The following is a 14,714-nucleotide window of genomic DNA, read 5'->3' on the forward strand; positions in this document are numbered from 1 at the left end:
AAGTTTACTATGGGTTGGTAAAAGGCTGAATTGGTAGGCTATTTTAGCCAATAAAGGGGGCTTTAACATTCTTAGGTAGCGGAATGACTTTTGCTTCCCTCCAAGCATGAGGGCACACGCTTTTCTAATAGGCTTAAATTGAAGATGTGGCAAATAGGAGTGGCAATATCATCCGCTGTTATCCTCAGTCATTTTTCATCCAAGTTGTCAAACCCCGGTGGCTTGTCATTGTTATCAAGACAACAATATTTTTTTCACCTATTCCACACTAACTTCACGGAATTTAAAATGACAATGCTTGTCTTTCATAATTTGGTCAGTTATGCTTGGATGTGTAGTGTCATTATTTGTTGCTGGCATGTTATGCCTAAATTGGCTAATCTTGCCAATTAAAAAAATCATTAGTGGTTGGCAATATCAGTTGGTTTTGTGATTTAATGAGCCATCTGTTTTAATGAATGATGGAGCTGAGTTTTCCTTTTTTCCCAGAATTTCATTTATTAAAGCTTTTTTTATCATTCTTTATTTCATTTATCTTGGTTTCATAGAGTTGTTTCTTCTTCTTCTTTTTATTCAGTTTAGTCACATGATTTCTCAATTTGCAATATGTTTGCCAATCGATTGTGCAGCCAGACTTATTTTCCATTCCTTTTGCCTCATCCTTCTCAACCATCATTTTTTTCAATTCCTCATCAATCCATGGGGATTTAAGTTTTTTTTTTTTTGTCATTTTCTTAAAGGGTGCATGCTTATTAGTAACTGGTTTAAGCAATTTCCTAAATGTGTCAAGTGCAGTGTCTGTTTGCTCCTCATTACACACCACAGACCAAAATATATTATTTACATCAATAACATACAATAACTTTTGTGGTGATTCCTATGACCTCTTATACAGTGGGGCAAAAAAGTATTTAGTCAGCCACCAATTGTGCAAGTTCTCCCACTTAAAAAGATGAGAGGCCTGTAATTTTCATCATAGGTACACTTCAACTATGACAGACAAAATGAGAAAAAAAATCCAGAAAATCACATTGTAGGATTTTTTAATGAATTTATTTGCAAATTATGGTGGAAAATAAGTATTTGGTCACCTACAAACAAGCAAGATTTCTGGCTCTCACAGACCTGTAACTTCTTTAAGAGGCTCCTCTGTCCTCCACTCGTTGCCTGTATTAATGGCACCTGTTTGAACTTTTTATCAGTATAAAAGACACCTGTCCACAACCTCAAACAGTCACACTCCAAACTCCACTATGGCCAAGACCAAAGAGCTGTCAAAGGACACCAGAAACAAAATTGTAGACCTGCACCAGGCTGGGAAGACTGAATCTGCAATAGGTAAGCAGCTTGGTTTGAAGAAATCAACTGTGGGAGCAATTATTAGGAAATGGAAGACATACAAGACCACTGATAATCTCCCTCGATCTGGGGCTCCACGCAAGATCTCACCCCGTGGGGTCAAAAAGATCACAAGAACGGTGAGCAAAAATCCCAGAACCACACGGGGGGACCTAATGAATGACCTGCAGAGAGCTGGGACCAAAGTAACAAAGCCTACCATCAGTAACACACTACGCCGCCAGGGACTCAAATCCTGCAGTGCCAGATGTGTCCCCCTGCTTAAGCCAGTACATGTCCAGGCCCGTCTGAAGTTTGCTAGAGAGCATTTGGATGATCCAGAAGAAGATTGGGAGAATGTCATATGGTGAGTTTTTACCAAAAAGTTCTATTTTGGTTTCATCTGAACTCGTCGTGTTTGGAGGGACAAAGGAATGCTGAGTTGCATCCAAAGAACACCCTACCTACTGTGAAGCATGGGGGTGGAAACATTATGCTTTGGGGCTGTTTTTCTGCAAAGGGCCCAGGACGACTGATCCGTGTAAAGGAAAGAATGAATGGGGCCATGTATTGTGAGATTTTGAGTGAAAACCTCCTTCCATCAGCAAGGGCATTGAAGATGAAACGTGGCTGGGTCTTTCAGCATGACAATGATCCCAAACACACCGCCCGGGCAACGAAGGAGTGGCTTCGTAAGAAGCATTTCAAGGTCCTGGAGTGGCCTAGCTAGTCTCCAGATCTCAACCCCATAGAAAATCTTTGGAGGGAGTTGAAAGTCCGTGTTGCCCAGCAACAGCCCCAAAACATCCCTGCTCTAGGGGAGATCTGCATGGAGGAATGGGCCAAAATACCAGCAACAGTGTGTGAAAACCTTGTGAATACTTACAGAAAACGTTTGACCTCTGTCATTGCCAATAAAGGGTATATAACAAAGTATTGAGAAACTTTTGTTATTGACCAAATACTTATTTTCCACCATAATTTGCAAATACATTTTCTGGATTTTTTTTCTTCTAATTTTGTCTTTCATAGTTGAAGTGTACCTATGATGAAAATTACAGGCCTCTCTCATCTTTTTAAGTGGGAGAACTTGCACAATTGGTGGCTGACTAAATACTTTTTTGCCCCACTGTACATTATATTAGGCCCAGCCTTTGGAACTTTGGTTTTCGTAGATATGGCTAATATATTGTGATCACTACATCCGATGGATCTGGATACTGCTTTAAAGAACATTTCTGCAGCATTAGTAAAGATGTGATCAATACATGTTGATGATTTCATTCCTGTGTTGTTTGTAACTACCCTGGTAGTTTGACTGATAACCATGAACCAAGTTGCAGGCACAGGTTACAGATTTAAGCTTTTTCTTGAGTGGGCAGCTTGATGAAAGCCAGTCAATATTTAAATCACCCAGAAAATATACCTCTGTTGATATCACATACATTATCAAGAATTTCACTCATGTTACCCAGATACTGACTGTTAGCACGTGGTGGTCTGTAGCAGCTTCCCACCAGAATGGGCTTTAGGTGGGGCAGATTAACCTGTAGCCATATTGCTTCAACAGTATTTGACATGAGATCCTCTCTAATCTTTACAGGAATGTGGTTCTTAATTAATATAAACAGCAAATTTGGTTTGACATTCAATATCCCTATGAGGCTAGTTGGGAACCATCAGTAAATTACACAATGTACATGGGACAATATATTTTTTAAATGTCAATGACTTTAAAACCTCAAAGCAACTTTTAATTGTAGAAATTAATCTACAAATATTGAAAGCATATAATGAGACAACTAAAAGGTGTGCAACATTCAAATATTGTCCCATTTACATTGTGTAATTTATTGACAGTCCCTAACTAGCCCAACAGATCAGCTATCTAAAGTCAAACCCATTTTGCCACAAGGTGCACACCTGATGATTGGAGAAAAAACTTTAAGCTACTTCCAGATACAAGACCTAGTTAGGGTTTAAAGTTCAAATCAAATTTATTGGTCACATACACATGATTAGCAGACGTTATTGCGAGTGTAGCGAAATGCTTGTGCTTCTAGTTCCGACAGTGCAGCAATATCTAACAAGTATTATCTAACAATACCTAATACACACATCTATGTAAAGGAATGGAATAAGAATATATAAATATATGGATGGGCAACATCTGAGCGCATAGGCTAAGATGCAATAGATAGTATAGAATACAGTATATGAATATGAGATGAGTAATGCAAGATATGTAAACATTTTTAAAGTGGCATTATAAAAGTGGCAAGTGTTCCATTTATTAAAGTGGCCAATGATTTCAAGTCTGTATGTGGGCAGCAGCCTCTCTGTGCTAGTGATGGCTGTTTAACAGTCTGATGGCCTTGAGATAGAAGCTGTTTTTCAGTCTCTTGGTCCCAGCTTTGATGCACCTGTACTGACCTCGCCTTCTGGATGGTAGCGGGGTGAACAGGCAGTGGCTCAGGTGGTTGTTGTCCTTGATGATCTTTTTGGCCTTCCTGTGACATTGGGTGCTGTAGGTGTCCTGGGGGGCAGGTAGTTTTCCCCCGGTGATGCGTTGTGCAAACCGCACCACCCTCTCTCTCTCTCGCTCTCTGGGACCTGGGTAAAAGTAGTGCACTATATAGGGTATAGGTGCCATTTGGGATGCATCCTTGGTGTGGGGTATCTTAGAGCCTCACTCCCCCTCCCCTCAGAACTGCAGTTAGGGAGAGAGAGACCTCTCTGTGGGGGTAGTTGTGTGGGTCCTACACCTCCACCTGTGCTTTCGTGGCACTAGAGAGCCTAGATGACACCTGTCTGTCACGAGAGTGGCTCTGTCAATAGAGGGATCAATGATTGGTGTAGGGACTGGGGAGGGGACATGGATATGGTGCTAAGGCGAGTGAGAGCTCTCTGGTTTCTATTGCTCCATGGTCAAAAGTAGTGCACTACATAGAGAATAGGGTGCCGTTTGGGGCTTACTCCCAGTTATTTTATTGCCTTTTTCTTAACTGCAAAAATATAGCCCTACACAATTGCAACAAATCATCCCGGACTTTTGATTTGCACAGCACCAATGGCATAATTCCTTAGCAAATGTAGCCTGTATAATGTAGCCTGCGGTTGTGGGCGGTGATACAGTTGCCGTGTACCAGGCGGTGATACAGCCCGACAGGATGCTCTCAATTGTGCATCTGTAAAAGTTTGAGGGTTTTAGGTGACAAGCCAAATTTCTTCAGCCGCCTGAGGTTGTAGAGGCGCTATTGCGCCTTCTTCACCACCCTGTCTGTGTGGGTGGACCATTTCAGTTTGTCAGTGATGTGTACGCTGAGGAAAGTTATCTGGAAGGGTGAGTGACTGTAACTGTGTATTGTTTTGGCAGAACGCTTCCCATGTTCGAACACATACACAAAAGACATCCACATCAAAGCACCCCTCAAATGCAAATCTCATTCTGTCGCATTTGCTAATGAGGAGAATTGATACCGAGGCTAAATCAGGAAGTTAAGCCCCCAATAAGAAGTTTGTTATAGCCATAGAATTAGAATCTCATTCTAGAGATTGAGACTGAGTATTAGCCTAATTACACTCCCAATATTTTTCAGTCCTCAGCTATTTCACACTATAGGCCCAGTGTGTATGTTTGTTCAGTTGCTGCTTGCTTGAAGGATGCAAATAAACCCTCTGTGACGCAGTAGATTTTATTACTGAGTGATTCTGCTGCAGTGCAGTCAGGCTATAAAAGCAACAGCATCAACAACACGAGACAGACTCGTGCATGTGATGGCAGAGTTCATGGGAGTAGAGCAGAGCTGAGCTTAGTGCTACTGGGGAGGGAAATGCACAAGGCAGTACAGCTGTGGCCCATCCTGACTGCTTGGCCCATCCTGACTGCTTGGCCCATCCTGACTGCTTGGCCCATCCTGCCTGCCTGCTTGGCCCATCCTGCCTGCCTGCCTGGCCCTGCCTGCTTAGTCACTCACTGGCCTTGTAGAGATGTGATGGGTTGTTGGTTGCTGCTGTGTTCCTGTAGCTATGGGAGTCAGCCTTACAACATTCGAAAACCACTCCCTCATCATCATGGCCGTTCGTCCAGTGGCGACCCGATCTTTTCTCATCAAATCGAATGAATTTCCATTGCTCCTTGTATCCACATACAATCCACATTAGACAAGGGATGACCATTTCCTCCTTTTTATGTTGTCCTCTTGATGCTCTTATTAGCTTTATGTAACTGTAATAACTGTCAAATGCTTGGAATCTCTTATCGGTTTATTGAAGTCACAGATAGTTAGTTCAGTTATATTTTAATGCCACAACAACAGATGTTCAGTCTACTGTGTAATTTGAATGATTGTTGCATGCTTGATTGGCCAACTAACAATCAGCCTAATTAAATAGAGAGAACAGTAACGGTCCAGAGATGTTATATGTAATTAAATGTTTACATTTAATCAACTTTGGCCAGATGCTTTTATCCAGAGCGACCTACAGTCAGTGTAATTAACTAGCCTAAGGTTTGTAGGAACAACAACCACACATCATTCATTGCAAGAAGATCCTTCTTGGAAATATCCACTAAATAGCTGTTGATGTTTTGTTTTGCAGACACCGTGTACTTTCACCTCCCTCCTTTCAGTGGAGCAGATATGAAGTGTGTGTATGGAGTCTCCTGCTATCGCCAAATAGAGGCTAAGGTTGGTTCCCCCTCATGGCACTTTAATATTCAAGAGACACAACTACTCGTGTCTTCTGCTGCTTTACACAAAATAAAGCAGAGTAGTGTCTCTTCTTTGCTCTCTCTGTGGTTATGTTTGCGGACTGTTTGCGGACTGTTTGCGGACTGTTTGCGGACTGTTTGCGGACTGTTTGCGGACTGTTTGCGGACTGTTTGCGGACTGTTTGCGGACTGTTTGCGGACTGTTTGCGGACTGTTTGCGGACTGTTTGCGGACTGTTTGCGGACTGTTTGCGGACTGTTTGCGGACTGTTTGCGGACTGTTTGCGGACTGTTTGCGGACTGTTTGCGGACTGTTTGCGGACTGTTTGCGGACTGTTTGCGGACTGTTTGCGGACTGTTTGCGGACTGTTTGCGGACTGTTTGCGGACTGTTTGCGGACTGTTTGCGGACTGTTTGCGGACTGTTTGCGGACTGTTTGCGGACTGTTTGCGGACTGTTTGCGGACTGTTTGCGGACTGTTTGCTGACTGTTTGCTGACTGTTTGCTGACTGTTTGCTGACTGTTTGCTGACTGTTTGCTGACTGTTTGCTGACTGTTTGCTGACTGTTTGCTGACTGTTTGCTGACTGTTTGCTGACTGTTTGCTGACTGTTTGCTGACTGTTTGCTGACTGTTTGCTGACTGTTTGCTGACTGTTTGCTGACTGTTTGCTGACTGTTTGCTGACTGTTTGCTGACTGTTTGCTGACTGTTTGCTGACTGTTTGCTGACTGTTTGCTGACTGTTTGCTGACTGTTTGCTGACGTGCCATTAGGTGTATGCCTCAAAACGTTGGTTGTTTTTCCTTTTCAGTCCCTGAAGGTCCGACTGGCTGACGTCACCAGGGAGACGGTCCAGAAGAGCGTGTGTGTCCTCAGTCGAGTGGTGAGTCGGCTAACATGTGACAAGGTTGTGAGAGAGGAAGGAAGAGGTCTAGAAGCAGGGGGAGATGGGAGTGTCTGCCTCGTGGTCCTGTTTTAATATATTTAACTAGGCAAGTCAGTTAAGAACAAATTCTTATTTACAATGATGGCCTACTGGGGAACAGTGGGTTAACTGCCTTGTTCAGGGGCAGAACGACAGATTTTTACCTTGTCAGTATCCCCAGGATACACCTGTTTGTCTGATGACGTGTGTTGGCGGTTTGAGACTTGGGGTTGGAGTTGGGGCTGGGGGATCTCTCTGGGAAAAGGTCTCCTGGAGCACTCTGACTTTGTCCCAAATGGCATCCTATTCCCTATTTTATTTTTTTATTTTATAATAATAATACACTACATAGGGAATAGAATGCCATTTGGGATGCAGCCTGTGACCTCTGGGGGTCAGTGGACAGCTCCCATAATTCAGTTACGGAACAGCTGACAAGGCAGGAAGGGGCACGCTTCCTTGGGTAATGAGAGCTGGTATGGGGAAGGAAACACCAGAATCATAAAACTGTGTAGGCCGTTTTAAATCCTTTTCCAGGATAAGTCATTAGAATTTAGTTTTTTTTATTAATCTTGTCACCAAAACTGTGTTTATAGTGTGTATACTGTAAATCCCCACTTGGCTTTACTTGGCTCATTGCGCTCTAGCGACTCCTTGTGGCGGGCCGGGGGGCTTGCTGGCTATTTCTGGTCAGGACTAAGAGAAGTTGGTTCGCTTCCTCACATAAACAAACTGACAGGTGTTAATCACCAGACACTAGGCTGGGCTGACTGCCCTCACTCACTCACTGATGAGTGTTTCTCTCCTCCTCAGCCTCTGTACGGTCTTCTCCAAGCTAAACTACAGCTCATCACACACGCCTACTTTGAGGAGAAAGACTTCTCACAGATATCCATATTGAAAGTGAGTGTTTTCAGAGTTTTGAATCACAAAGGCTTCAATCACTTTCTTCTTTGATTTGTGACCTTTTGTGTTTATGAAACATTGAACTTAGAACCTTTCTCTCTCTCTCGCTCCCTCTGACTGTCTCTCTTTCTGTCTCTCTTTTTCTGTCTCCTCTCTCCCTCCATCTGTAGGAGTTGTATGAACACATGAACGGTTCTCTGAGAGGAACGGCTCTGGAGGGATCACAAGTGTTCCTGGGTAAAATTGTCCTGCTATTCTATCTGGCTCCAACACTAGGTGCATTGCAAATTACACCTTATTCCCTATTTAGGCTGCCATTTTGGGGACACAGACCAGGGCTGTGGAGCATGTCAGTCTCTCACTCGCAATCTGCTCTCACTAAAATGGCTGCTGTTGAATGATCCTGTCTGTGGTGTCTGTCCTAGATTAGCCATAGAAATCTGTCAGTCAGGTGTGTCATTGTGTCACTTGTTATGGTGTTCAGATCAGCTTACAGAAAGAGGACTGTCCTATTTAAGGATGTCTTCGGTCTTCTTTTTTGTGTGACATTGAGTAATGCCCCAAAACATGTGGTGTGTGTTCCAAATGGCGCCCTATTCCCTATATAGTGCACTACTTTTGACCAGGGCCCATAGAGCTCTGGTAAAATAAAACACTATATAGGGTGCCATTTGGGACGTCAATTCACACGTATGATAAATTTCCTCCTTCATGCAAATGTCACGTTCTTGATGTACACATTTTCTCCCGACAGGTATGTCACCAAGAGATTTAATACTGCACTTTCGACACAAGGTAAATTCATGCGTTTTGAGGCCATCAAATGGCTTGTAAACATCTAGAGTGCGTACTAAATGGCATTCTGTTCCCTATGTGGTGCACTACTTTTGACCAGAGTGCCTTAAACTGAGCCCTATGTACCCTGGTCAAAAGTAGTGCCCCATAAAGGAATAGAGTGTACCCTGCCCAGATTGTGGTTAGTCGTTGTGGTGCTGTTGACATGCGTCTTCTCTCATTCACCCACTTAGGTTCTTATTCTCTTCAAACTGATTCTGCTGGAGAAGAAGGTGAGGATTTCAATTAAATCTATCCATCTATCATCACAATGGGGAATTACTCTGGGCATGTGAGTCATCAACAACAACATGACAGCATATCATAAATGACACCCCACACGGTGACTTCATAGCAAGATAGCACCGCGTCAGTAATCGTCATCATACCACAAGACATTGCCCGCATAACTCCCTCTAGGAGTTTGTAGTCAGAATACATGGCCTTACTGTTTGTGTGTCTCTCTGTGTGTGTTTCCTATTCCAGGTGCTGTTCTACATATCTCCAGTCAACAGACTGGTAGAGGCTCTGATGACTGTACTGTCACTGTTCCCAGGTGAGCACCAGCATAGTGGTCCTATCATTATGATTCTACATATTCTACTCATGCCCCCTTAGTTTTTTCCTCTGGAGTGTTTGTTCGTGGGGGTTCAAAGGTCAAAGGTCAAACATCATCTTGTGTGTTCATTCCTCTAGGCATGATAGAACACGGCCTGGCCGACTCGTCCCACTACCAGCCCAAGAGCAGTGTCTCAGACGACATCAGCCTGCTGGAGTGTGTGTCGGGGGCTGAGGAGTTTGTCTCTGTCTCTGTCACTGACATCACCAATGCTACCCTGGAGCTGGTAGGGGAGGAGGGTTTCGGTGAAAACCAGACTACCACCACCTCCACGGAGGCCTCGCAGCGGACAGCCTCCCCCTCAGACACCTCCACCCCAGCTGTGGCAAGCACAAACCTCAAGCCCCCCTCCCGTACCTCCCCAGACTCGTCAGAGAGCGACTGGGAGACACTGGACCCTAGCGTGCTGGAGGACATTCCAAAAGACTCTGAGACAGGGGGTTTAGGTTTGGGCGTGGAGCACCCAGAAACGTTTGACCCAGAGCCAGGTGTCCCTATCACAGTTCAGCCCCAGGGCCAGTCAGCAGGGCAAGGGGGGCAGGTGGCTGTCACTCAGGGCCTAGTGTCAGGCCTGGAGGAGGACCAGTACGGACTGCCACTTGCCATCTTCACCAAGGTATGTTTTTTTTCTAGGGTATTTTGACTTTATATTGATTGATGGATGAGAATATGAGGTGGGGTGATGGATGAGATGGGGAGATGGATGAAAATATGAGATGGGGAGATGGATGAGATGGGGAGATGGATGAGAATATGAGATGGATGATATGAGATGGGGAGATGTATGAGAGTATGAGATGGGGAGATGGATGAGGTTATGAGATGGGGAGATGGATGAGAGTATGAGATGGGGAGATGGATGAGAGTATGAGATGGGGAGATGGATGAGAGTATGAGATGGAGAGATGGATGAGAGTATGAGATGGGGAGATGGATGAGAGTATGAGATGGGGAGATGGATGAGATGGATGAGAGTATGAGATGGATGAGATGGGGAGATGGATGAGAGTATGAGATGGGGAGATGGATGAGAGGAATAAAACACAGAAAGGGAGTGGTGGAACGAGGGGATCGAACCACTGCCTCCAGGTTCATGTGTGGAGCGGCAACACTATGATAGACCAGCCTCTAACCAAGTTATGTTGGACTGTTCCACTAGGAAAAGGCCAACACTGCATGGGATTCCATTAAGAATGGGGGAGGTAGTGGCAGAAATTGAGGTAGTGGCAGAAATCAAACTACTAGGGGTGCAGTTACACAACTGCTTATCATGGTCATCTCAAATAACTCATCTATGTAAAAAAATATATATATATTAAAACAACATGCCTGATCAGAAGGATAGCTAAATATTTAGCAGGAAAGATTCTTCAGCAAATAACACAAGCATTAATTGAGAGTCAGGTGAACTACTGTTCGGTGGTCTGGGGAAGTGCATCAGCAAGTGAAATTAGGAGGCTGCAGATTGCAAAGAACAAAGCAGCAAGCATTGTTTTGGAGGTATGGTTCTTCTGTTGTAGTCATGCACAATGCTCTTGGTTGGTCATCAATCAACAAGATAATTGAAACAAACATGCTTATTTTATTTCATAATATACATTTAAAACAGCCAAACTCTATTCACAACGGTATTCAGTTGGCAAGAGACAAACATTCTGTAAATACTAGGAATAGATTGTCCACCATCTATGTGTTATCCAGGCAGAAAAGAGAAATAGGCAAAATAACATTTCAATTTAGAGCAATAAAGAAATTGAATAGTTTAACTGAGCAAACCAGAAACCTTTCAATATATAGATTTAAACAATACTTTAAAACCATTTAAATATAATACATAAGAAAGTTGTGCTGGACTATGGTACAGAGTATTTATCTGATCAATATGTTAGTGTATTATGTCTGTTTGTAACAGTGTTAAATGTGGAAAATATGATCGTATTATAAATTGTATTTTAATGCTTAAGGACTCTTGGAAGATTAGTCCAAATGAGAACTAAAAGAGATCCTAATCACTATCTTCACCAAGGTACAAATTCAAAAACTTTATTGTCCAGCGTCAACTTAACATAAGATTAAAAACAAAAAAAGTACCACTCACCAGAGACATAGATAGTTTTCCTTCTCAATCACAATGAATAAGATTACATAGACCGAGAGGACCTGATCCTAGATCAGCACTCCTACTCTGAGACGCTTGATACATACAGCCTCGGATCAAGACGAAGGATAACCACACACTCTAACCTCTATGCCTGTGGTTGCCAGGGTTACCTGTGCCTGCCCTACATGGCCTTGCAGCAGCACCACCTGCTGTCAGACGTGACGGTGCGCGGCTTTGTCGCTGGGGCAACCAACATTCTCTTCCGTCAGCAGAGGCACCTGAGTGACGCTATCGTTGACGTGAGTCCTGCTCTCCCTCCCTCCCTCCCCTCTCCATCTCTCAACCTATCCTCTCCTCTCTCCCATAGGTGCAGTGATCTCAAGTGTGTACTGACTCTTAGAGGAGAATTAGTGGAGAGCTTAGGAGAACATTGGTCTGTTTTTAAACGGTTCTCTCTGATTCTAGATTACAGATAGTGATCTTGTCATTCTCAATTTTTTGTAGTTCTATGCTGTTTTCATAATGAATCCCACGTGTATGCTGCCTATCAGATTTGGCCTCTTTTTCCCAGATATCTTGAGTTACTGAGTGCTTTGTCTGCTGTGTGTGTGGGTCTGTGCGTGTGACTGTCTGTGTGTGTGTGTGTGTGTGTGTGTGTGTCCGTCCATCCTACTAGGTGGAGGAGGCTAAGATCCAGATCGGGGACCCAGAGTTGAGGAAGCTGCTGGGCCTGACCACGGCTGACCTGCGTTTCGCCGACTACCTGGTCAAACACGTCACGGAGAATCGCGAGGACATCTTTCTGGATGGGACAGGCTGGGAGGGAGGGGACGAATGGATTAGGGCCCAGTTTGGACTTTACGTCCATTCTCTCCTGTCCTCTACCTTACAAGAAGGTAGGACACTTATTGCCAGGGATGTGTTTCTTTTCTCATGAATGAAAACACCTTCCTCTAGTCCTACTACTAATTCCATGTGGGATCACTTCCTGCTCGCATCGCTGAACTTGACTATACTACTTCTAGTCATTTGTCTCAGACGATTTCAACAGCTAAATGCTCCTCTGTGTCTGTGTCCAGACAATGACAAGTTGCTAGCGGACTGGGGCACGCCCTTCATCTCAGCCTGGAGGATCACACACAACTACAGAGTGTGGTTCAGCAACAAACACCCAGCCATGGCCAAGATCACCCCAGGGTAAGATGGCACCCTATTCCCTGCACTACTTTTGACCAGGGCCCGTAAGGATCAAAGGTAGTGCACTATATAGGGGGTTGGCGGGATGGGAGGGTGGTTGGATATGCCAAATGATGTTGCTACACTTTCTCAATGAATTATTTACAAAAAATGTACTTCTGATGTAAAATGACTTGTGTTATTTCTTCTTTCTCAGCCATCCGTTCCAAGGGCAGTACAGTGCTGCTGATCTGAAATTAAGATTCTCACAGTGAGTACTTAATTAATCATTGAAATTTATTGAATACCCGTATACATAAAGCATCTGTAATATAGGCTATATCTAATGTGTATTTACTCTAAATCAGTTAAATGACAGTACCACGAAAACATAGATGACTGCCCCCCAGTGGTGAATTTAGAAGGGTTTCTGTGCCAGGTGGAATTTAGTCTGTAGGTCAGCATATAGGGAGACTTACAATTGGTTTTGCTCAACTCCTGCGTCCTCTCTCCTCCGTCCTGCCTCCTTTTGGGAAAGGTCGAAGGTAATCATGAACAAAAATGCGCTTGTGTGAAATGACTCTCCTTCCCCCATTGGGCAAATGTTTAGAGGGGTGGAATCCCAAAATAAATGTGTCAAGTGTTAAAAAAACAACAACAAATAAAGTTAGTTGTGCAATATATTTTATAGATAAAAGGAAAAGTATCCTATCGTTTTTAAACGTGCGCACCAACCGTTGATTCAAAGAGGGCGTGGCTCATTAACAAAACACTCCTGCTCTTGCTGCCAGGAGGAGGCTCTTGTATCCTTGGCCGAAGTAGGTCATCGAGGAGGGAAGCATACTCTTCGGTTCACCGACTAACGAATTGACACTCAACCACTTATCTGTTTACGGGTCACAGAGGAGAGGATGACGGAAGGAGTCGAGGAGAGGACAGACTTTTGCCTAAATGAGAATCTCCCATTGTTATTGTTATTTTCAAGTCAGTTATGTGATAGAGAATCTATTTTTTGCCAAGACATGTAAATCAATGTCAAGTCTTTGAGGGGAGAGTTCGAGTCAAGTTGTGTTATTGAGGACCAACAGGTAGAAATCAGGGTAAATGGATGACAACCAATGTTATAGGTAACTTTGAATCTGTTTACCCTCAGTGTACAGCAGAACATCTGCAGTGAAATGTTATATTTTTTCCTGTTTTGAGGTTAATAGACTCAAAATACCATCTTGGTATAACTTCTATTCTGAGCAAAGTGGGGAAATGAATCCCAAACCAAGTTGGAAGGCTCCAAGATGACACTATGGGGTCATTCCTCATGTATTGGCCATAGTCTAAACTGGAATAAAGGAATGAGAGGCCCCAACATGGAATATTGCTGCTTCCCAGTTATTTTTTTTTCCCTGCACCCAAATACACAACATTTCTACTCAATCTGTATGAATATTTTTTTTGCCCAGCACCGGTAGTCTCAAGTTTAGGATGTGCATATCGCCCTCCCTTCCGCCATATTCTAATCTCCTTAGTCATTGTCTGTAATTATGTAATTACTATAATTATATAACCTCTTGCCCTCAAAGTTTTCACACCCCTTGAATTTTTCCAAATTTTGTTGTGTTACAGCCTGAATTTGAAATGGATTGAATGTAGATTTGTTTGGCACTGGCCTACACACAATACCCCATAATATCAATGTGGAATGACGTTTTTTGACATTTTAACAAGTTAATAAAAAGCTGAAATGTCATCTGCACCTTTATTATGGCCTAAATAAGTTCAGGAGTAAAAATGTGCTTAAAAAGTCACGTAATAAGTTGCACGGACTCACCCTGTGTGCAATAATAGTGTTTTAACATAATATTATTAATCTCTGTATCCCACACATACAATTATCTGTAAGGTCCCTCAGTCGAGCAGTGCATTTAAGAATGAAGGGCACCTATTGTGTAGATTATAAAACATTTTTAAAAAGCAGGCATTGAATATCCTTTTGAGCATGGTGAAGTTATTCATTACACTTTGAATGGTGTATCAATACACCCAGTCACTACAAAGATACAGACGTCCTTCCTAACTCAGTTACCGGAGAGGAAGGAAACCGCTCA

The 14,714-nt window shown here is 43.3% G+C and overlaps 1 protein-coding gene across 3 annotated transcripts in view; it reads left to right on the forward strand.

Annotated features, from left to right (window-relative positions):
• The window catches only part of LOC109899394 (late secretory pathway protein AVL9 homolog), a 30,568-nt gene that overhangs the window by 7,406 nt on the left and 8,448 nt on the right, over positions 1-14,714 (forward strand). For 2 of the 3 annotated variants that reach the window (XM_020494607.2, XM_020494605.2), the window contains exons 3-14: positions 5,941-6,029; positions 6,863-6,934; positions 7,790-7,879; positions 8,053-8,119; positions 8,637-8,677; positions 8,911-8,949; positions 9,203-9,272; positions 9,413-9,951; positions 11,601-11,735; positions 12,113-12,332; positions 12,516-12,633; positions 12,830-12,883. In XM_020494607.2, the coding sequence (XP_020350196.1) occupies positions 5,941-6,029; positions 6,863-6,934; positions 7,790-7,879; positions 8,053-8,119; positions 8,637-8,677; positions 8,911-8,949; positions 9,203-9,272; positions 9,413-9,951; positions 11,601-11,735; positions 12,113-12,332; positions 12,516-12,633; positions 12,830-12,883 (1,534 nt within the window). Of the gene's footprint in view, positions 1-5,940; positions 6,030-6,862; positions 6,935-7,789; positions 7,880-8,052; positions 8,120-8,636; positions 8,678-8,910; positions 8,950-9,202; positions 9,273-9,412; positions 9,952-11,600; positions 11,736-12,112; positions 12,333-12,515; positions 12,634-12,829; positions 12,884-13,403; positions 14,456-14,714 lie in introns of those variants that run through there. The other variant, XM_031836116.1, reaches the window with a different exon arrangement.

Source organism: Oncorhynchus kisutch, linkage group LG11, assembly GCF_002021735.2.
Source record: "Oncorhynchus kisutch isolate 150728-3 linkage group LG11, Okis_V2, whole genome shotgun sequence".
Classification (NCBI taxonomy): Eukaryota; Metazoa; Chordata; class Actinopteri; order Salmoniformes; family Salmonidae; genus Oncorhynchus; species Oncorhynchus kisutch.